Source organism: Cydia fagiglandana, chromosome 7, assembly GCF_963556715.1.
Source record: "Cydia fagiglandana chromosome 7, ilCydFagi1.1, whole genome shotgun sequence".
Classification (NCBI taxonomy): domain Eukaryota; kingdom Metazoa; phylum Arthropoda; class Insecta; order Lepidoptera; family Tortricidae; genus Cydia; species Cydia fagiglandana.
The window spans coordinates 6983508-7006886 of NC_085938.1; the positions used below are offsets into that span (position 1 = coordinate 6983508).

The 23379-nt window shown below is 40.0% G+C and overlaps 1 protein-coding gene across 1 annotated transcript in view; it reads right to left on the reverse strand.

The window, feature by feature from the left end:
• The window catches only part of LOC134665803 (cyclin-G-associated kinase), a 42104-nt gene extending 19424 nt beyond the window's left edge, over positions 1 to 22680 (reverse strand). The window contains exons 1-5 of the mRNA XM_063522790.1: positions 22395 to 22680; positions 19784 to 20188; positions 19279 to 19376; positions 6270 to 6495; positions 5659 to 5814 (exon numbers count right to left, since the gene is read on the reverse strand). Of these exons, the coding sequence (XP_063378860.1) occupies positions 5659 to 5814; positions 6270 to 6495; positions 19279 to 19376; positions 19784 to 20188; positions 22395 to 22527 (1018 nt within the window). The 5' untranslated portion in view covers positions 22528 to 22680. The remainder of the gene's footprint in view (positions 1 to 5658; positions 5815 to 6269; positions 6496 to 19278; positions 19377 to 19783; positions 20189 to 22394) is intronic.
• Between the last annotated feature and the right edge of the window lie 699 nt (positions 22681 to 23379).

Here is a 23379-nt window from a genome sequence, read left to right on the forward strand (position 1 = left end):
AAATGGTACCTCTAGTCGTCCCAGGTCCAATTTCCCTCCTGAGTCCTAGAGACTTTTATAAACGTTATATTCCAAAACTTTTTAACTTTAAAGTTCTAAGAATTCTAAGCAGAATAACGGAGAAGTGGTATGACTTAAAATATTTAACTTCAACCTTATCACGCATACAGCAGTGTAGTGAAAAAACCGGACAAGTGCGAGTCGGACTCACGCACGAAGGGTTCCGTACCATAATGCAAAAAAAAACCCAAGTACTGACCCCGCCCGACGTTGCTTAACTTCGGTCAAAAATCACGTTTGTTGTATGGGAGCCCTACTTAAATCTTTATTTTATTCTGTTTTCAGTATTTGTTGTTATAGCGGCAACAGAAACTATCACGGATCGTGAGATACAGCCTGGTGACAGACGGACGGACGGATAGCAGTCTTAGTAATAGGGTCCCATTTTACCCTTTGAGTACGGAACCCTAAAAATCCATAAATAATCATGAAGTGGGCCATACATAAATGTAGTTTTTCCTTGAACTATTTTTAGTACTTAACGAAATGATAATTTTAATTCATTAGGCAGTAGTATACCTAATTTAGTAGTGACATGTTGTAAAATTTTGAAGTGAATCAGTTTATTAACTTATTTTTTTAAATTACTTAATCACTGTAAACAGCCACTACATACTTAAATAATATTTAAGTACATAAAAATATTATAAAATTAATAAATAATTATACAAATAAAAACAAAAGTGTATAACAATATCTAAGCAATTCACAATACAATAAAATTATGGTAACTAAATAATACTACGAGTCTGGCTATCCTAGACTCCATTTTGTACCGCATAATGTTTTTTTATGTGGAATTATAGTTCTATCTTAGGGATTGTATATCATTGTTAGACACATACAAAAGTAAATATATAAGTCTGTAAAATCGGACACAATCTCCGACTGAAGAGTAGACAGACACCCATAAATTGGCACTTAAACCAGTCTTCAACTTGAGGTACCTACACCGTAAGGTCCGTAGGTCCTACAGTCAGCATCATCAAAAATAGCGAATCAGACTACACGTTATGTCATAAGTAGTAGTATTTTCTAACACCTCACCTTAACAAAAAGAGACTTGTCTCTGTATTTAGCATAATTAGACTGGAACAGTTACTTTGAACGCGAGCTGTAGATATTTATCTCTATTTGGAAAAGTATCCGAGGGTGGCAGAAAATTTTGGTGACTTGTTTAATCCGTGGCTGACTGTACAGTTCAAGTTATCCAAGAAGTGTTTAAGTGCTAACAGCAACGTAAACATCATTGGTAGGCCTTATATCGTTGCATTAAGGACGATGAACGGTCAGGTCACTCTGTTGATGAGAGTTGTCCACAGCGGTAAAAGTAGCTGTGGGTGTTTCAAGTTCTGTCCAATAGTAAGTAAAAAAGTGTGTATACTGTATGTCAAATAAAATTCTTCTTACGTAAAATGCGAAGCGCGAAGTTTATAGTTTTACTTTTAGATACTATTTTTACATAATAAGTTTTACATCAGATTTTAAGTCTAATAACTTCTGCAGTGGTTTAAGTAGTTAATGTCCTAAAACTATAGTACTTAAAATATAATATATTGAATTATGTTCGTATAAAATACAATTCAACTAATTATTTTATCAAGCTCAAGTCACGTCCTTACGTTTGATTGGAATGTAAACATTCTTCTGTACAACATAAGATTGCATTTGCAACCACATGATTGAAAGAAAGCGGTTGATATACCTTTATATTTCTGTCAAATTGAATGTCAAGTACAAAATGCTTTTGTACTCTTGTCTTGCAAGAAACCGAACCAATCTATTTAAATTATTCATCTTTTTGTAAGATTAAATGGAATAGAACTAGGTGCTAATAAAGAGGTTAAGTTTATTATTGTCATTTCGTATTTGTATATTGACAGAAAATAAACTTTTTCTGCATGTATTATCATTATAAAATATTACAAATGATTACGACCTGTCTTTTTCCATTATACTTTTTTTGAGCACTGAAATATGTATTCATTTTTTTTGAAAAGTTTGTCGAAGTGGCAAAACTGTCTTAACGCTACTGACCACATTAAAAAAATCATATAGGTACAATTAACAAAAGTTCCGGCATACATTACATACTTAACCGAATACACAATAGAGTAACTCCTGCAGGATGGGTTCTGAACAATAAACGAACAAATAAAAAATATTGATTGATTGAAACTTAGGCCATCATATTAGTTAAGGCATTCAAAGTACTAGTCATTGGTTTGACAACAATTTGATTCTACGGCCTTGAAACAATGGGGAGGTATGCCCTTGATAGGTAAGTTTATTCCATAAGTTAAGACAGATACAATGTTACCTCGATAAATGAAGTCGAATCAGATGTATACATGACATGATGTATAGGTATGTCAGTGGCCATCCTGCAGAGTATCATAAACTAAATAAGTAAAAACGAATACTCATCATTGCGAGCAAGTCCGAGTTCTAGCACAAGCGGTCAAGGGTGAGTGGCGGCCGACACAGTACATGCTAGCGCCACGGGTCATTTAAACGAGAAAACAATTGGGCAGCCGAAAAAGTTGAATACACCTAAAATGAAAAAAGAAAACGTGATATGTATAGCAATTCAATGGAGACACAGATGGAAACATATCGAGTCCCACGCCTTCGTTTGGACTAGTTCAACTGATTTATCAAAGGTCAAAGACGATACAGCAACCCAACGCCGCCTTCAATCTGGATGCCATTCAAATTGGTCTAATTAAGAAACAGGACTCTAAGCTGTTAAAATAAAGTTCAAAGTCAGGCGTGGGAAGAAATAGCACTACACAGCATACACAGACATGCAATGAATGTCCAATCAAAGAAACAAAAAGAAGCATTGATTCCATACATCATAACAAGGTCATGCATGGCACTATCATCGTACGGTAACACTTTAATCTGGTTTACGCAGTCATAGAATACATGCCTAATTCAATAACGTTCAGAGATTAGTGGCATTCCAGTCGTATTTGTGTGTTTTATCTATAGCTACACGATCTAGGCCGATACGAGCATTCGTATATAAGGACGAGTACCTTTGACGACCATTCAATCGTCGGAGGGTCGCACAGGGAGGAATATCGGAACCATTAAATAAATTTTCCTTATCCTTAACCTACTTAACTGATTACAGGTATAGATAAAATTAGATATATAGTGATATAATTTGTAAGTAAATGTATTATATACTTATGATATTAATGTGAATTAGGAAAACGCAGTTTGTTAGTTAAATACCTTTTAAGCGAATGTGCATTGTGCAATTATTATTCAAAGCTTTAAAGCAAATAAGCTTTTTTTATAGCACAAGCGTTTATAAGCAATTCAAATTATTTAATATTATAATTACCCCAGTAGTAACACTTGTTATTCAATATGATCAGGTATTAGTGTCGAGTTCAAATAGTTGGTGATGTTAGCATGAAATGTATGTTCAATTCATAACGGTGCCATAGTGCAAAAATTAAACACAATAAACCATGCGTCACAACAGTTGAAAACAAACTGAAATTAAAATCGATCTCAAAGTATATTAGTTCGAGTTATATAGACATGAATATACAAAAAGGTATATACTGTACCCATTGAAACTTGCATTGTTTATGATGTTTCAACTATTTCTCTCATAAATGTATTCCAAACTCTAGTGAAGTTTGATGATTGGAAAATACCTCATTAATCTCTCGCTCAATCTTTCCCAAAGAAATAAAAACAAACCATTAATGAGAAGAATATACTCATTTATTTATAAGCTCTGACATAGTCATACGACTAAATCATAATATGCACAGAACATTATGATTTGTGACAAATCTACATTAGACATGGTGTCTTAACAAAAATACTTTATAAAATTGTGATTGTAATCTAAATATGACAATGTACATTAAACATATCCTCTTTTAAATATTATATAATAAACTACACTATTCAATACTTGTACCTCAATTTAACATTTCAATTTTTTTTATATTGTCCGATAAAGGTACGGAATATACCATTGACTCAGCTTGACTGACTAAACTATGGACAGATATCCTTCTACGTTACACCAACTTTAGAACAGTGGTTACACGGGTGTCACACAAATGACACTGACATTGGTAAAAGATCGCGCAGTGTTAAGAACTCTGAATACTTTATATATTTTGAGTATTTTTTACGTAAATCCAGTACATAATTGAGCGGTAGGGCACATTATTACGAGTAATTATGTAATGCCATGGGTAGCTAAAATAGAAAGCCTGGGAGATCGTATAGAGACCGCCTTTCGTATAAATTATATTACAAGTTTTCGCTACGAGCTATCCCCTCTGCGGTTATTTTAAAGCAAATAAAATAAAACCGATATCATTTAATCACATTTCAGTTATCTGTTCTACGCAATGAATTTTTGTGATAACCCGTAAACCAATGTGTGTATTGTGTGACACTCTTCACCACTGTGCTGAACCAAGCAACCCACCTTGTTAGTGCTGACGAACACGGGTGACCAGTTCGAACCTTGTTAGTTGACTTAAATTAAATGCGTTAATTATAAATACATATAGTAACTGAGTACTGGAAACATTAATTATAAGAACTGGACCTAAAATGTATAAATATGTCATATTCTAGCTAGACAAAATGTCCTTGATATCTTATAAACATTGGGGTTTGAATATAGCTGAGCAGATTGCAAGCCCCACGTACAAATATTAATTCAAAACTTACAGGAATGTACATATAAATAGATTTAGTGACGATTAGTAAAATACGAATCTAACTAGCTGAAAGTATCCTAAACTTTTAAATATATTTTAGGCATGCATTTTATAAATGCATACTGACTTTTGCTATATTAATTATTTGGTATTCCTTATGATTGAAGAAAGCTACAAGTCGAATATTTCACATTTACTCCTAAATTGAATGGAAATAATTGAAGATAAAATAATCATAATCAATCTTTTAGTTCTCGTCAAAATTTTCAGACTTAAATATTAAAGCTTGTCATGTTTGACTGTACTTGTATCAGCGTCATGATATTGCACTGGGGTGCCTTTAGGCCTTCTCCCGGGCTCCGCGCCGCTATACAAAGCCTAACTAACACTGAACGCTGTCCTTGCATTTCTATAGGAATCGAAGCAATAAATAAATAAAGGGTTCGACAAAATTACCATAATGACTGTAGTAAGTATTTAAATAAATTATAAAAGTCAAATAAATGCTATACTACCTTAATTCCTTCAGAGAACATTTCATTCAACCTTACCTTTGGTGAAGCTCAATTTTTTGGCGATATCAACAATGGAATGTAAAGGACTCTCACATTTCATTTCAATAAAAAATAACCTCTCTACGAAAATCAACTCAAAATAAATATGAAACAAGAAAATATAAAAATTTGAGTGTAAAAAGTCAAAAAATGCTTGACCATGTTTAGCTCGAGACTGGTTAATTTCGAATGCAACAGAACATAATAATGAACCATAATGTGTCGAACTAAGGGCCGCGATCGCAAATCAAGAGGGAGGCGTCGGTATCACAGGGTGGCCGCGGGGCGCGCTTAGGAAATGGTAGTGTAATATTTACTTGACTTCTTATTACCTGGCGAGCTAGTGGCCACAGATTGTTCAACTTTTTTACGCTCAAATTTGAGTGGTTGCTTGAGATTGATATTGTTGGACTCCGCCACGGCCGCCAGCCGCTCCAGCACCCCGCTAATGGTCAGCCGCTGCTCGGGGCTCACCGTCAGACAGCCGTCTGCGACAAACAAACATACAAACCACTCACTTTCTGTCACAAATCACAGCACAGGGATCTCAGGAGTTTGCTTAGTTAGTAAGCTAGCAGGTACACAATTAAAAAGCCTGGCTCTTCTAATTCTATTTTTTATGAAAAATCTTCTTAAAAAAATTAAAGAAGACTACAAATGGGTTTATATATGCATCGGCAAGGATGTATCTAGAGAATTTAGGACTGATTTAGACAGCGCGCGAACTCGCATGCGATTTTAGTTACATTGCGGACTGTTGGTTACGTCCAATTCAACCGGCCGATCAAAACCCGCAATGTAATGAAACTCGCATCGTCTAAATGCGGCAAAGTCAAATTGATTATACATACATACGTACTTGCGTAGGTAAGTACTGCGGTTACGTAGGTTAATATTACTCAGAAATAAAATGTGTAGTAAAAAGAAATGCAAAGCAACTCACTTATGATTTCATGTAAACATTTGTAGCGCTGATCGTTAGGGTTGAGGTTGTAATTCCCATTCAATATGGCCAACTTAGCCGAGTCCTCGAACGGGTGCTGCATATAACAGAGGGTGTACAGTATGCAACCTAACGCCCATACGTCCACCGAGTGGTCTATTTTCCGGTTGTCCCAGGTGTCTAACATCTCTGGGGCTCTGTACATGGGCGTCGTGAACTGGGCCAACTGAAAATTATATATTATTAATTTTATTTTATAGGGCACAGTAAAATTTCATTATGCTCAGATTTAGAGCAGTCTGGCTGGTTGGTAGTCTTCTAATGTACGGAAGACTGCAGTCAAACAACACTTCTAATACTACTATGTAGGTTGTAGATAAATAAGGCACGTAAACGTTTCGTTCCTAGTTGGATAGGTTACCAGGGGATGGGATGTGTTGACGGCATATGGCCTGCAAGAACTGTCATTATTTTGAATGTTCATAAATCAATACCCAGTTGGTCAAACGCAATATTTCCTTATTTAGGTGTAGCGAATATTCTAACACAGATGAGAAAGTCACAATATAAAAGATACCCTCATAAAATACGACAGAGTTCAAAATCGCGAATCTATTTTTAACGTAGGTCAAAGGTCGATGCAATTGTTTCTGAATCTGGATCATACAAATGTCTATGGCTAGGCTAGTCGATTGTTTTCAGCCCATTAAACAACAGATTAGGGTTTATTACTCGTATGTATTACTACTACAATTGAGTATTCAATTGTTGCATGTTTCGATCAACTCATTTGTCCTATAAAATGTATTTCTAAGCTGACTGAACTGAAGTTCTATTGAGCGTGAACATTTGCGTATAAATTGATTATACTCGTACACAATTAAATAAAGGTAACAATGCCTAAGATCGCATGTTTATCACCTTTGCTGGCTTTGCCGTTGGCTTTAGCGACCAGCGTCTGAAGCATTAATTTTTTTACCGCTAGGTTAAGCAAAATGTGAGACAAAATACACATTGGACAGGTGGAATACCACCCTTACCTAAAAACAAATATTATAAACTTTGTGACGTATTGCTCACGCCCACTTTACAGATGTAAACCTGTAATGTTATACAAAACTTCATTACGGTCGACTCGTCTCGCCGCGCCCGAAATGCGATAATGTTAATATTTCCGCTATATAACGAACATAACGTTAATACTTCCGCTAAATATTGAGAAAACGTATATTACGTGCGTGCGGTCGTAGGTATATCAATATCGCGACGATATCGATTATCAACGTCTCGTATTAGCATTGCATTCCTCAACTAAGTAATAGTTTTTGAGGTCCTATTATAAATGCTATGAACGTGTAACATTCCGTACGGAAAACCTTCGAATCTATACTAATATAATTGTCGTAAATAGCTATTAGGGTCATGCATGTGTTAGCTTAGTCTTTACGTTTAGGTTACTATTTTTACTTTTTTATATCATGTTTTACTTTGTGCTCACATATTATGTCAAATGAATTGCGTGGAATGTTTTATATCTAGTTATAAGTCTAGGATTCATGCTCCTTTCATACGTGCTTAATATTGTACCTATTTATAAGTCTAGGATTCGTGCTCCTTTCATACGTGCTTATAATTAACGAGATTGACAGAAATAAATAAAACTCACTCTGCATATAATGCCCACTAGTTCAGAGATACAAATCGCCCGGCCATTCCTATATAAACCCGCGCCATTTGTAGCATATTGAGGGTTGGACACACAGCCGTCCCCAAAATGACGAGCGATTGACCGCCCCACAAGGTGGGGCGCGACCGGAGACAGCCTCCGCAGCCGGAAGGCGGAAGAGGCCTCTCGCACCCCTTCAAAAGGGTGCCGAATGACTGCACTACTAGCATATTGAGAGAACTCAGAGAGCTTAACTCTATCACTTGCCTGAACACTCTCCAGTAAATAAACTCAGATATATGTGTTTTTATTTCACACAACACATATTCCGGTAAATGGAGGTATAGCGGACTTCGAGACAGCACGACGGCCAGCGCGTTCCAGCGGCGAGTTTCTACGCTTCACCCAACGAACCCCTCATCACGAAAAGTTACAGTCTACACTCCACAGTTTGGTCCTTTTGAAGCCGGATGAAGATAGAAAAACGTACGCGCTGAGTTTCAAGCGACATAGCTTAATTCAGAATCAAGAAAGAAACACGTACGCGCTGAGTTTCAAGCGACATTGCTTAACTCAGACGGCAAAAAAGAAACAAGTACGCGCTGAGTTTTAAGCGACATTGCTTGACTCAGACGGCAAGACTGAATAAAGAACGCGCTGGGCCTAGAGGTTCGCTTCGGCTCAGACCCAACCCCAATACCTTTCCGTACCCATTTACCGGCTTGCCGGTCGGACCGTGCAGCGTGTAGGTCGTCCTCCGCTCACGTGTCCTGGCAACTTTCGTTGCATGTGTCACATGGTTGATACCCACACACTGCTTTCGAACGTTCTAGGCATTGCACTTTGCCATTGCGGGAGATTCAGTGCCACGAGGGATCCACGCTACGCCTAGGGCCTGGCGTTACGCTCGGTAACGGTCAGTCATAGATATAGGCAGGTCAAGTTAGGGACCCCCGCGTGTGTTAAGTGAAGTGAAGTGGTTCCAGCCAGAAAGATGTCCGAAAAGGAAGCAAGGAGCCTACGACCACGCACCAAGGGCCCGCCTGCGCCCGCAGCCAGCATGGACACCCCTACCCCCTCGTCCGGTAAGACTACGTCCGGCGAGACAAATACGTGCACTCTAAAAAAAATTTGGTTGGCCCTATCAATATTTTGATAGTCGTAATCAAGCATCTTGATTCCATACGAGCCTAACAAGGACTTCGACATTTCAAATAAGGTAATTCTGATTGATCTTACTATTGCTATGTAACTGAGCCAACTAAGATCTTGTTCAATATATACATGAAAAAGAATTATGGTAACTAATTGACCCTAGTAAGATCAACTAAGCTTGATATTTATTGAATCAACCTACGTTACATAATTATGTCAACAAGTTAATAATAGATGCAAGGTATACAATTGTTAGGATTAATCAATACCTACTTTATTAGTTCAATCACAGATACACTTATTGTTTTAAGTAATCAGCTTTCATTGATTTATATAAGATCGTAATTGTTGTAATTAACTTAACGTCAACTAAGAAGAAACTGCTCTTAGTTGGTCTTCATTTTTTAGAGTGTGGAGCAAGGGCACCAGTGGCAACCCGAATACTACCGGTGGAAACGAGTCGGTACACTCGGAAACGTTAGATGCCACGGTAGTAAATCGTAGTAGGTCAGGTACGCTAGTGAATAAAGACGCCGATGCGCCGCCGTCGCCGTCGCGGGCGCCGTCTAATCGCGATTCACATAAAAGTCGCAAATCGGTTAGGGAACGCGATAAACAATTGGCCGTGCTAATGGCCGAGCTCGAGGTTCATAAAGCCCGTCTGGTCGTTGCTAAGACAGAGTCCGAAACTGCAAATTTACGGCTGCAGGTTGCGCAACTGAAGGCGCAGTCTGTCGGCAGCAGTGACGCGACCGTCGAAGAACGTACTAGAAGTTGGGTAGAACGACAAGCGAGGTTACAGCACGAGATCGCACAGGAAAACGTTAAAATCCCGCCGCCGAAACAGACCGCGCCACCGCCGCCGCGGGCGGCCGTCGAACGTACTAGCAAACCAACCCCGCGCACTTTAGAGGTACCGCACGGTACCTACGCGCCAATGTACCATAAACCGCCGGAATTACCTGCATTCGGCGGAGATATCTCCGAATGGATATCATTTAGGGCAGAGTTCGAAGATACGTCGCCCATGTTTAGTGCCGTCAATAACGTCAGTCGGATTAGGCGCGCACTTAAGGGCGAAGCTCGGACGGCCGTAAAATCAATAATGTACACGGTTCAGGATCCGTACGAGATAATGGAAGCGTTGGAACGGCAGTTCGGCGACCCTGAGGAGATTGTTCTTACGGAAATTCATAACGTTAAACGCATGCCGCGTTTATCCGAAGACAATTCGAATATAACCTCATTCGCCGCGCATGTAGCGAATGCCGTCGCCACCATTAGATCCTTGCGTCAAGAGAAATACTTGCACGCGCCTGAGCTCGTGAATAAAATCGTGGATAAGTTGAATCTGATAGTGCGCTATGAATGGGCCAAATACAGGCAGTCTAACGTAGAATCACCCGGGTTAGTAGCAATTTCCGAGTTTCTAAACGAAATTAGCACTGCGGCCAAGCGCATAAACCGACTTAAGCCGTCCAACCGATCACGGAATGCAGTGAACGCGGTTTCCTCTGCGCGCGAACCCGAAAGATCGAGCCAAGCTCTCTCTAGATCTCGCGACCCCGCGTTCTACCGTGATACGTATGATAGTTCGCGAAATGAACGAAATGCGGTTTCCTCTGTGCGCGAGCCCAGACGATCGAGCCACGCTCTCGCTGGCCCCCGCGCCCCCGCGTCCCTTCGCGACTATAGTTCGGAATCGGAATCAGATTACCACGAGTCATACACACGTGATACGGGAAATAGATCGCGTTCTAATAAATCGACCGTAGCTCAAGTAAAGCACCGCGATGGCAATTTGAAGAAAAAGCCAGCGTCCACCGGAGCTAAGCCCAAGCGACAGATATCGTCTGTCTCTTTCTCGCGCGAAGCGTGCGCCATATGCAACAACGGCAAAGAACACGAAGTTAAGGAGTGTTCGAAATTTCTAGCCGCGACTGTATCTGAGCGCTGGGACTTGGCAAAGGGAGCTAAATTGTGCTTTAGGTGTCTAGGCGCGAATCACCGTAAATTTTTTGGATGTAAATATGTCGCGTGTGGCATGAATCAGTGCGAAGCCGGGCATAATAGGCTATTACACGGTTTAAGCGCGGCCGGGTCCGCGAACGGTAATAGTGCGCCGGCAGCTCGCAAAGCAATACTCAATGTTAAACTGCCGCAGACGTATCTCAAAATCATGCCAGTAGAGGTATCGGGACCGTTAGGTACCGTCCAAACCCTCGCGCTACTCGATGAGGGCGCGGCAATGACGTTGATGTTACATGAAACTGCGGATAGAATCGCACCTCGTGTGCGCGGTGAAACATTAGAGATAGAAGGCATAGGCGGTGTAGTACGGGACCCAGATTCGTATGCGTTACGAGTCGCAATACGGGGTTTTTGTAGCCGACATATGGAATTGATGGAGACTTACACGGTTTGCGATATAGGTTTAGGAGCGCAGGGCGTACCGCGAGACTTGGTAGATAAATGCGATCATTTATCTAAAATCGCGGACGAATTAAGTTACCCCCCCGCAGTACCTACTATCGTGATAGGCCAAGATAACTGGCATCTCATCATTAGTCGGCAAATTATAGACGGTCCGCCTAACCTCCCAGTCGCGAGTTTAACCAGGCTAGGATGGGTTTTGCATGGACCAGACCGTACGCGTCGCGCCGCGGTACAATTTGTTGGGCACGCAAGGCCTAATACCGCGGATGACGAGGCCTTACAATTGATGAAACGGCATTTTGATATAGAGTCATTAGGCGTTTCGCAAAAATTACCTCGGGCCGATCCCGACCAACGTGCGCTAGATTTGTTAGAAGCCACCTGCGAAAAGATACCGGGGGAGCAAAGGTATCGCTCGGGCTTACTTTGGCGGTCAGATGACGAGAAACTCCCCGATAACCGAGAGCAAGCATTGAAACGGCTGTACAGTCTAGAACGAAAGCTAGACCGCGATGCGAAACTTAAGGCCGAATATGCGAAGCATATGAACAACTTGCTCGACAAAGGTTACGCGGAGAAAATGGACTCGCGACCGCCCCCTGAGGCACCCCGGACTTGGTATCTAGCCCACTTCCCAACTTTCCACCCGCAACGCGGGAAAATGCGATTAGTTTGGGACGCGGCCGCCACAGCTTACGGACGTTCGCTCAATAGCGCGCTGTTGGCTGGCCCCGACCTGTTAGAATCACTTTTCGGCGTGCTAGTGCGTTTCCGCGAGGGTAAAATCGCGGTAATAGCGGACGTCAAAGAGATGTTTTTACAGATCGAAATAATTGAGCAAGACCGCGATGCGTTACGTTTCGTTTGGAGGGGAGAGGACCGTACCTCCCAACCGCAAGAATATAGGATGAAGCGGCTAATATTTGGTTCGGCAGCGTCGCCGACAACCGCGCTATACGTCAAAAACGAAAACGCAAAATCGCATAGTAAAGAATTTCCGATCGCAGCGGAAAAAACGATAAAGAATACGTACATGGACGACATGTTGATCGCCCTCGATACGTCTGAAGAGGACGCGAGACGCGTAGTAAACGAAGTTTACGAGCTAAATATGCGCGCGTCATTCGAACTTCGCGGGTTCGCATCGAACCATCCTGCGGTAATTGCTGACGTAGTTAATAGCAATCAGGAAACGTCGCTGTTAGGCGCGAACGAGAGCGAGCGTACCTTAGGTTTGAAATGGAATCACAAACGTGACACCTTAGGTTTCAACGTAAACTTTCGTAATACGCCCGAAGACGTACTTAACGGTCAGAAATTACCTACGAAACGACAGGTAACAAGTAGCGCGATGTCGATATTTGATCCAATCGGTTATGTGAGCCCCATATCCGTCTTAGGTAAGGCGTTAATGCAAGAGATATGGAGGACAGGAATTGATTGGGACTCGCCTATACCCGTCTCACTCGCACCCGCGTGGCGATCGTTCATTGATAACGTACAACAATTACGAGACTTGGAAATTCCGCGACACGTGCCCGCATTTAATAGGGAGGCATATATGCATGTTTTTTGCGACGCGAGCGAAAAAATATATGCCGCGGCCGTGTATTTAGTTAGCGTCAACCCCGAGGGGACTAGAACCTCCGCGTTAGTGGCCGCTAAGGCCCGCGTTTCGCCTCTCCGGGTAGTTAGCATTCCGAGGATGGAATTACAGAGCTGCGTACTAGCTACTAGATTAGCGGAAACCATCGTCAAGGAGTCAGATTACGTAATAAAGGAAAGGTTTTTTTGGTCTGACTCTAAAACGGCGCTCACGTGGATACGTGCGGACCCACGTAGGTATAAAACGTTCGTAGCACATAGGTTAGCAGAAATCGAGAACACTACCACCCCCGCCAACTGGCGCTGGGTGCCTAGTGCGGCTAACGTGGCGGACGACGCGACCCGCGGAATACCTGCGCAATTTGGAGTGAACCACCGATGGTTCGTAGGGCCCGATTTTATACGTAAATCCAGGGAGCATTGGCCGATCGAAAAAGTGCCTACGCCCGTTGCCGATACGGGCGAGGAACGCGTCAATAAACTTGTATGTTCGGTAGGCGTTGCGGAGAATAGGTTTGAGTACCTGCCGGAGGTCTGTAGGTTCTCAAAATTCGTGCGATTAGTTCGCGCCACCGCTAGTATTCTAGTTGCCGCCGAGGTTTTCAAAGCCGCATTGTTCGCTAAGAAAACAGATACAGAGATTAACAAGGGGCATGTAGATTTAGCCGAGATGTTGCTAATCCGAAGGAGCCAACATGCTGCATTTCCGGAAGAAATGAAGCTTCTGGAAGCTGGGCGGCCACTCCTGAAGAAATCTCCGCTATACAAAATCGCTGTACAACTTGACAAAAACGGAATCATCGTACTGAACACGAGAATCGATAAAAACACGCACATGCCTGTTTTACATGCGAAAGAAGATTTCGTCAAGTTGTTGATACAGCATTTTCATGCACTCTACAATCACGGCAACCACGCGACCGTCATCAACGAGTTGAAACAAAGGTACTACATTATCGGGCTGCGCGGTAGCATTCGCTACATAACGAATAAATGCCAATGGTGCAGAACCTATAGGGGAATGCCAATCAAAGTTCCCATAGGTGACTTGCCGCCAGAAAGGCTAAAAGCGAATCAGCCGCCGTTTACCGCTGCAGCCGTAGACCTGTTTGGCCCCATGCAGATAACTATAGGCCGCCGCCGCGAGAAAAGGTGGGGTGTACTATACACATGCCTCACGACTCGCGCTGTACATCTGGAGCTTGCCGCCTCACTTTCGGCATCCTCCATGATACTGTCGCTACGCCGAATGATAGCGCGACGCGGCACGCCTACAGTTCTCTATTCAGACAACGCCACCAACTTCTGCGGCGCTGAAAGAGAACTGGCAGAGGCCAAAAACACGCTGCCCGACAGTCTCAAGCCCTTCTTGACTGAGCGAGCCATAAAATGGAAAAAAATTCCACCCGGCAACCCCTCCGCTGGCGGTGCCTGGGAACGGCTCGTAGGCAGCGTTTAAAACGGCATTAAAAGTAGTACTGAAAGAAAGAGCACCCCACGAAGAGGTTCTACATACTTTACTGCTAGAATCAGAGCACATAGTCAATTCCAGACCGCTGACACCAGTGAATCCAGATTTAGACATCGAAGCCTTGACGCCGAACCACTTTCTAATCGGTCGATCAAGTGCTATGTCGCCACTGGGTGTCTTCACAGACGCAACTATGTCGCTCTCCTCGTGGAGAACAGCGCAAACGCTAGCCGACCAATTTTGGAGGCGCTGGCAGCGGGAATACCGACCCAGCCTCCTCCCCAGGCCCGGTGCTCATCAAAACGTGAAGAGACTGCATGAAGGTGACGTAGTCATTATTGCGGATAGCTCCATGCCACGAGGAACGTGGCCCAGAGGCGTAATCGTCCAGCTATTTCCTGGCCCAGATGGTCATGTGAGAGTGGCCATTGTTCGCACACGCGCAGGTGACGTCCGCCGCCCAGTTTCCAGACTCATCCCCATTTACTCCGAGCATGAAGACGGTGTTAGCACACGTGGGGGAGACTGTCGTAAATAGCTATTAGGGTCATGCATGTGTTAGCTTAGTCTTTACGTTTAGGTTACTATTTTTACTTTTTTATATCATGTTTTACTTTGTGCTCACATATTATGTCAAATGAATTGCGTGGAATGTTTTATATCTAGTTATAAGTCTAGGATTCATGCTCCTTTCATACGTGCTTAATATTGTACCTATTTATAAGTCTAGGATTCGTGCTCCTTTCATACGTGCTTATAATTAACGAGATTGACAGAAATAAATAAAACTCACTCTGCATATAATGCCCACTAGTTCAGAGATACAAATCGCCCGGCCATTCCTATATAAACCCGCGCCATTTGTAGCATATTGAGAGAACTCAGAGAGCTTAACTCTATCACTTGCCTGAACACTCTCCAGTAAATAAACTCAGATATATGTGTTTTTATTTCACACAACACATATTCCGGTAAATGGAGGTATAGCGGACTTCGAGACAGCACGACGGCCAGCGCGTTCCAGCGGCGAGTTTCTACGCTTCACCCAACGAACCCCTCATCACGAAAAGTTACAGTCTACACTCCACAATAATATTAGTCAGTACATTAAAGGTTCAAAATCCTTTCCGTTTTATTTTGCCCTACTACATTAAAGGGAGGAAAAGCAGACAGATGGACGCACTAAAACTTAGAACTATAATAGACTAGCTGTTGCCCGCGACTTCGTCGGCGTGGAATCTTATCTTCAACATTTTACATCTTTAGTACCTATAATTTTCATATCCAAGCAATGTTGAAATTAAGTAGGTACTTTTTTTTTAGCAAGTTGTATGAAGTTTTAAGTCAAGTGGATTTTGATGTTGGTTGCTGAAATTACTTTTCTTGTATTCTCATAATAGGTATCTATGCCCTTATATGTACAAAGATTCAAGTTCCGCATTCCGCACTCACAAAATATCTGGTCTCCATACAAACTTTCAACCCCTTCTCACCACCTTGGAGGATGATGCTTGAATTAGTTTTCATGTTTTTTAATTTATTACCTTTTTTCCAAAAAGTTAAAGTTCCTAGCTTAAAATTAAATTTACACCCCAAGACGAATTTTCATCCCCTTTTTAGCCCCCTAAGGGATTGAATTTCCAAAAACGTTGCAATTACTTTTTTTTGTAATCGGCTATTGTCTTTCTAAGAAGTTTCAAAGCATTTGTAATGGATTCAAACTTTGAACCCCATTTTAACCCTGTTAGGGGATGAATTTTACAAATCGCTGAAATCACTTTTATTAATATACCCAAATACAAAGATTCAAATCCCGCGCTCGAAAAAATGCATGATATCCATACAAACTTTCAACCCCGTTTTCACCACCATAGGGATGAATTTTCAGACGCTGAAATTAGTTTTCTTGTATTTTAATATAATACCTTTTTACAAAGTTTCAAGTTCCTAGCTTCAAATAAAATTTGCACCTGAAGACGAACTTCCATCCCCTTTTTAACCCCCTTAGGGGTTGAATTTCCAAGAACGTTGCAATTACTTTTTTTTGTAATCGGCTATTATGCCTTTCTAAGAATTTTCAAAGCATTTGTAATGGATTTAAACTTTGAAACCCATTTTAACCCTGTTAGGGGATGAAATTACTTTTATTGTCTTTTAATAGTATCCCCAAATACAAAGACTCAAGTCCCGCGCTCGAAAAAATGTTTGATATCCATACAAACTTTCAACCCCTTTTTCACCACCTTAGGGGATGAATTTTCAAAAACGCTGAAATGAGTTTTCTTGTATTATAATTTAATACGTTTTTACAAAGTTTCAAGTTCCTTGCTTAAAATAAAATTTGCACCCGCAGACGAACTTCCATCCCCTTTTTAACCCCCTTAGGGGTTGAAATTCCAAAAACGTTGCAATTTATTTTTTTGTGATCGGCTATTATGCCTTTCTAAGAAGTTTCAAAACCATTTGTAATGGATTCAAACTTTCAACCCCTTTTTAACCCTGTTAGGGGATGAATTTTACAAAACGCTGAAATTACTTTTCCTGTCTTCTAATAATATCCCTAAATACAAAGATTCAAGTCCCACACTCGAAAATTTTTTTGATATCCATACAAACTTTCAACCCCTTTTTCACCACCTTAGGGGATGGATTTTCAAAAACGCTGAAATTAGTTTTCTTGTATTTTAATAATATATCTTTTTACGAAGTTTCAAATTCCTAGCTTAAAAGAAAACTTTAACCCCATACAAACTTTCATCCCCTTTTTAACCCCTTTAGGGGTTGAATTTCTCAAAACCGTTTCTTATCTCTTGTACACTTTATAAATGCAATCTGGTGTGCAAATTTCAACTTTCTGGCTTTTGTAGTTTCGGCTCTGCGTTGATGAATCAGTCAGTCAGTCAGTCAGTCAGTCAGGACACTTGCATTTATATATATAGATAGAAGATAGATTGAATACAGAAAAGTCTTCAGTTCTAACCTAATAAGCTCAAGAATTTCATTAGTCTCCAGATTCCACCACATTTCAACTTCAAAGTTGAATGATTTAAAATTCTTTCGTAACAACTAAGTAGGTAGTGGCAACGCCATTCTTATTGACCGAAGCTTGATAATAAACGAGATACTCTAAAGGCCCGACCACATAATACAGCCTTCACCTATCACTGGGTACGTTGACGGAGTCCTGACATGCCCTCGGTGTGGACTAGCACTGTAGACAGGGCCGGATTGCATTTTGTTTTTCTTCCTTGATTTCTCGGGCGGCGAAACGTATTGGCCCGGCGGCGCGCCAAATTTCTAACTAAATACGCCCCTGACTGCAGACGAAGATTGAATACTGCAGTCACACGAGGGCGCTCGAGCGGGCGAACCAACGCAGTCCCCTCCTAGGCATAATATAATGCAGTCGCTGTGGCCGAAATCGGTCGGAAGAAGAGAGGGAGACCGATTGACCGAAGCGAAGGTCTTCGTTTCAGCTTGTGCAAAAGTTCATTCGTATGTACGTCCGGATGTTTACGTCCACAGGTCGCATTTTTCAACCGAACCTCGTGAAATTTGGTCAGCAGGTCCAATAATTATTTAGAATATTTTTGACGTTTCAGTTTTTGGAATTGTTTCAAAATGGCGGAGCCATGGGGGTTCGCGAGGTTTAGAACTCACAGAGCTACTAGTTAATAGTTGGCCAAGTGAACGCTGAGCTAAGGGTGGAAAGAGGTTAAGAGCTAGGATTTTAAAATCGAAACGCCTATGAAATACGAACCTTACATGATAGGTATACGCGTAACAGAACGATTAGAAAATTAAACAAAACAGTCGAGAGCAAACTGTTAAAGGGTCATTACATGGTCAATTAGCAAGCCAACAGCACTCTAGTTAGAGCCAGCCTGTTTGCAGTGCTACTTGTTAACAATATTGACTTCCGTTCGTTGGCACAATGCACGCAGGAAATAGTAAGGTTTTAATAGTTTTCTACTTTGACCCATTGTTTTGCAATTTGTCAAAGTTTGGCTAAACGGTGGACAAGAAAAATGGTAAATGATTGCATAATCCTTATAATAATATAATATCCCATAGCTCGCTTTCACCCAATAACCTAGTTCATTAGATCCCATCAAAAGTGTGCAGCCTTTGCGTGCGTCCCATGACACGGGCAAGGGCAGCATCCGCTCGGTGTACCCCTTACATTTCATCATTAGCGTCAAAGGGGCCTCTACGGTCCGGGACACCATTCCGTGTTCCGTGTTGGCAAACATATATTATAAATGCGAAAGTGTGTAATGTTCTAACATTAAAAGCCGTTTACGGCTTAATGGATTTATATGAAATTTGGCAAACCAAAATCTTAACTACAATCTTATACCCACAGATCTTCATTTTACGAATCATGGTATGCCAACCATGGTTTTTAGGTATCAACTAAATGTTGAAAGATTGCCAATCCAAGTAACACAAAATATGGCACTATAATACTGCCCTCCTAACAATAAGTGCAATAACTCATATTAAATTATCATTAAATAATATACCTTGTTCTCATACAATGTGTCACACAAGCGACTGAGATTTCAAAATTAGTTATTGCACTTATCGTTAGGAGGGCAGAATAGGGCTATCAGGCTATCAGGCCCAACTTCTAAGTTTAGTTGTTTGAAAGAATATAAGAAAATAAAACTTACGTTTTCTTCTAACATATTTCTTTGATTAGCACTCCAGGAAGGATTAGGTGAATACACGTCAGTAGTTGCAGAACCAAAATCACAGAGTTTCATTGTACCTAAAAAATTAAGAATTATTATAGGAGTGAAATAAGTTGACATATTGGAAGTCTCTAAGAGTAACTATCAATGTAGGTTGTAGATACTATACCCTTTTTCTGCAAATAATCATATTCTTAAAAAAACACAAAAGTGGAATTTCACTGCGGCCTTTTTATTGTGTACCGAGTTAATAAGAAATAATAAAAGATGGAATGTACGAATGTAACATTTTCTCACGTAAATATATTCACGCGCAACGTGCAACAGCACGAATTTAACACTGTGTTTGTTATAAAACTATTAATTAAAATTTGATGCTTTAAATGGCTTTGAAACAGCCGGCCTTCTAGCTGTAACATAACAAGGAAATGGTTGAAAAGTACATGTACTTACACTATTCAGACAAAAAATTGTAATTAATTACCTTCATTAGATATTAAGAAATTTTCTAGCTTGAGATCACGATGGGCGATTGGAGGAACCTGTGCGTGCATGTGTTGCACTGCCTTGCATGTCTGGTAGAACACCCTGAGGATAGTTGGCAGCGGGAAGGCCTGCCCTCGGTTCTGAAGGGCCTCCATCAAGCTGCCCCCGCTGCACAGGTCCGTCAACAACAAATACTCCCCCATTCCATGCGAGGTCTTTGACTTATCAATAAATGAAGCGGCTATATATTTAATAACATTGGGATGCCCCGATAACTTTTTTAATATACTAATTTCTTGGATTATATTTTTGTTTGCCTGCTCGTCAGCCGCCATGAGTCTCTTTAGAGCATATTCAGTGCCAGATGACACGTCTTGGGCGACAAACACAAACGCAAAACCACCTGCAACCAAAATGCATAAGAATAACTACAAATAAACAATAGAAAATTAAATGCTAAACATTATATGCTTGAAAGAGCAATACAGTATTTTTAAGAACAACTTATACTTGTCATTCACCCAGTTACTATGACATGTGTCAAGATACCAAACATACCAATAAACATACCAATATTTTTTCTAATGAACTTATATATTCTGGAAATATGTAAGTTCATTAGAAAAAATATTGGTATGTTTAAGAAACGAGAAGAGGTTTTATCAAGAGCTCACTCAGTCAGACACAGAAACATGCTTATGCTGCCCCCATCAACATTGAAAATGCACTCAAAAAGCACATATGTCATGGCAATAAAAATTTTCAATAAATTACCAGACGCACTTAGAAACGAAGAACTAGACTCTACCTTCATAAGAATTCTAAAACAATTACTTATCTCAAAATGTTATTATACTATTACTGAATATTTTGATGACAATTTAACAAATTCTAACTGTAACGACTTGACATTTAACTAATTTTTACTATTTAATTTGTTATCATTCTAATTTACTATAATAATAATGTATGACGATAATTATGATAAATCACTAATGTTAAATATTTATTACCAATTGATTATTATTATATTTCCACTGCAATTACCAATTTAAACATATCTTGTTTTGTATAAATAAACTGTTTAGTTTTTAACTAGTTTTTAAGACAGTGCTACGCCCTTGCAGGGTGACCATGTACCAAACCTATATGTAACACCTTTATATCCATGGTTTTTCGCATGAAATAAATGAAATGAAATGAAATGAGATATCGACTAAAATTCCTAGATACATGTAAGAATGGCTTGGTGGTTAAGATCCTAAAATTATTGCATTAGAAATATAGAATGAATCTGTTGTAAGTACAAGTAGTAGTGGACTGTATTTATAATCGTAACACCTTATTATAAGTACCTGGGAGACCGAGGTAGTTATTAATAAGCTGAAAACATATAAAGACTCAAAAAAGCGCGTTTTCCCAGAGATAAGACCTAGCTCGATCGATCTTCCGCCCTGAAAACCCCTATATAGCAAATTTCATCAAAATCATTAGAGAATGATCCCCGAAATATATAAATACCTATGTATATACAATCTAGAACTACTTGTTCAAACATATAAGATTTAAATTCACAAATTTGCTTTACAACCAAGAAATTAAATATATAAATAAATATTATACAACATTTTTTTAGAAAAATTGCCTAAGCACAATGGTAAGCTGAAGAAGGCTTGTGTTATGGGTACTCAGACAACAATATATAAATACTTAAATACATAGAAAACAACCATGACCAGGATTCGAACCATGGACCATCGGCTTCATAGGCAGGGTCACTACCCACTGGGCCAGAATGGTTGTCAACGGGTATATTGTTAACTGCTCTAGTGATGTTCGCTCCACTAATATCAGACTGATGTTGAAGTAGATTATTATAAAATCATTGTTATTACAACACATGCTTAAAGTGTTAAAATGCTTTCATAGGACATTGACAATATTTCCATGCTTTACATAAAATGTTGTTCAACATTATACCTACAAACAACATACACAGGACAGTGATAAGATTTCCATGCTTTACATAATGTTGTTCAACATTATACAAACAACATACACAGGAAGATTACCATCATTTGCTTTTATATTAGGTTTTAGATATATTTTTAAATTAAAATACAGTGTAGTAATAGATCTAAAAAGATATCATTTTATCCATAGCTGCAGGAAACTTATCAAATTATCACTGCTTATCTTGCTACATAGAACCCAAAGTCAATGTTACTACTATCACACGTTTGAAGGCATTATAGTAATTTATGTTAAAAAAATATGTTTCAAATTAGCTATATTTTCCTGTTATACATATGACATTTTACATTCTACACAAGAAGGCCTATTTTATGTTGAGTTTTCACGATCAACTTATATATCTAGAATACCATAGTTTATCTTATAGTGGCCTAATGAGGACGTTGGGACAATTACTCTAAATATTAAGCTATTAAATGAACAATAAAAATGCCAGACAAAGCCCATCCGCCCCCACTGCGCGGTGACGTTTTACGAAACTGACGATTCGGATGCTTGTTATCATGGAGAAAGTTGTAAAAATTATGTCTAAATAACATATTCATGGCTTGTGTAAACAAATTTAAAGGGCTTACCTTCTGCAATCACTTTTTTGACTCTCAGTTTCATATTCCCAATTTCAACAAATTGACCCACGAATTCATTGTCGCTTCCACCGTTAGCACCACTGGAGCTAAAGTAGCCCATGGCTGACTTAAACACGCTCATTTTTACTTATTATTGAAAAGTTTTATTAGGCGAAATAAAGAATAAATAGAATCATTAATCAGCACCCTCTACATGGGTCCATTTTACAATGGCAGAACCAATTTGATTTGACGAAAGTGGCAGATTGGTTTCGTTGGCACTGGCAGAAGATTGCAATGTTGCCAGTACTTCTAATTTACCCATAAAAAGTTGTTTTTGTAGAATCACTGCAGAAAATGAATGAGACTCCCGCAGACAGTTAATTAATTCCTCGGAGTAATTAACAACGGAGACGCCATGTCTAAAATTTTCGGTACAAAATAGTCTGCCGTTTTTTGCGGGGGAGGGGCACATCAAATGTATAGGTACGTCATGTCAGATAAACGTCAGTCCATACATATGGTTGACATGTGGTTGACCATTGGCCGCCTATTTTCGACAGAGGGGAACGCCTGTTAATGGCGGCTCCATTGTTAATTACTCCGAGATTAATTCGTCTCTTAATTGACCGCATTAATAAATCTCCAGGAAAAAGGAAAGAGTTCTATGGTTATGAATTGGATCCAAAGCGGAAACTTTATGTACACATGTACCTATTAAACATGTATCTATTAGAATCTAAAGATAAATTATTAGACTTCGCAATAAGGCCAAGCGCGCACCACGATTTTAATTTTTGCGACACGATTTTAGAATCGCGCTGTAATTTATCGCAGAAAATTCACTGCGCGCACTGCGATGAAAAGTCGACGATATGTTCATTCTCGACAGTCGACATGGATTTCGTACCAGTCGCTTGTCGTGAAACAAGATGCAATCGCTGTATGACTTTGAGTATTTATACCACAAAGGTGATCTTCTATTTCTATACTT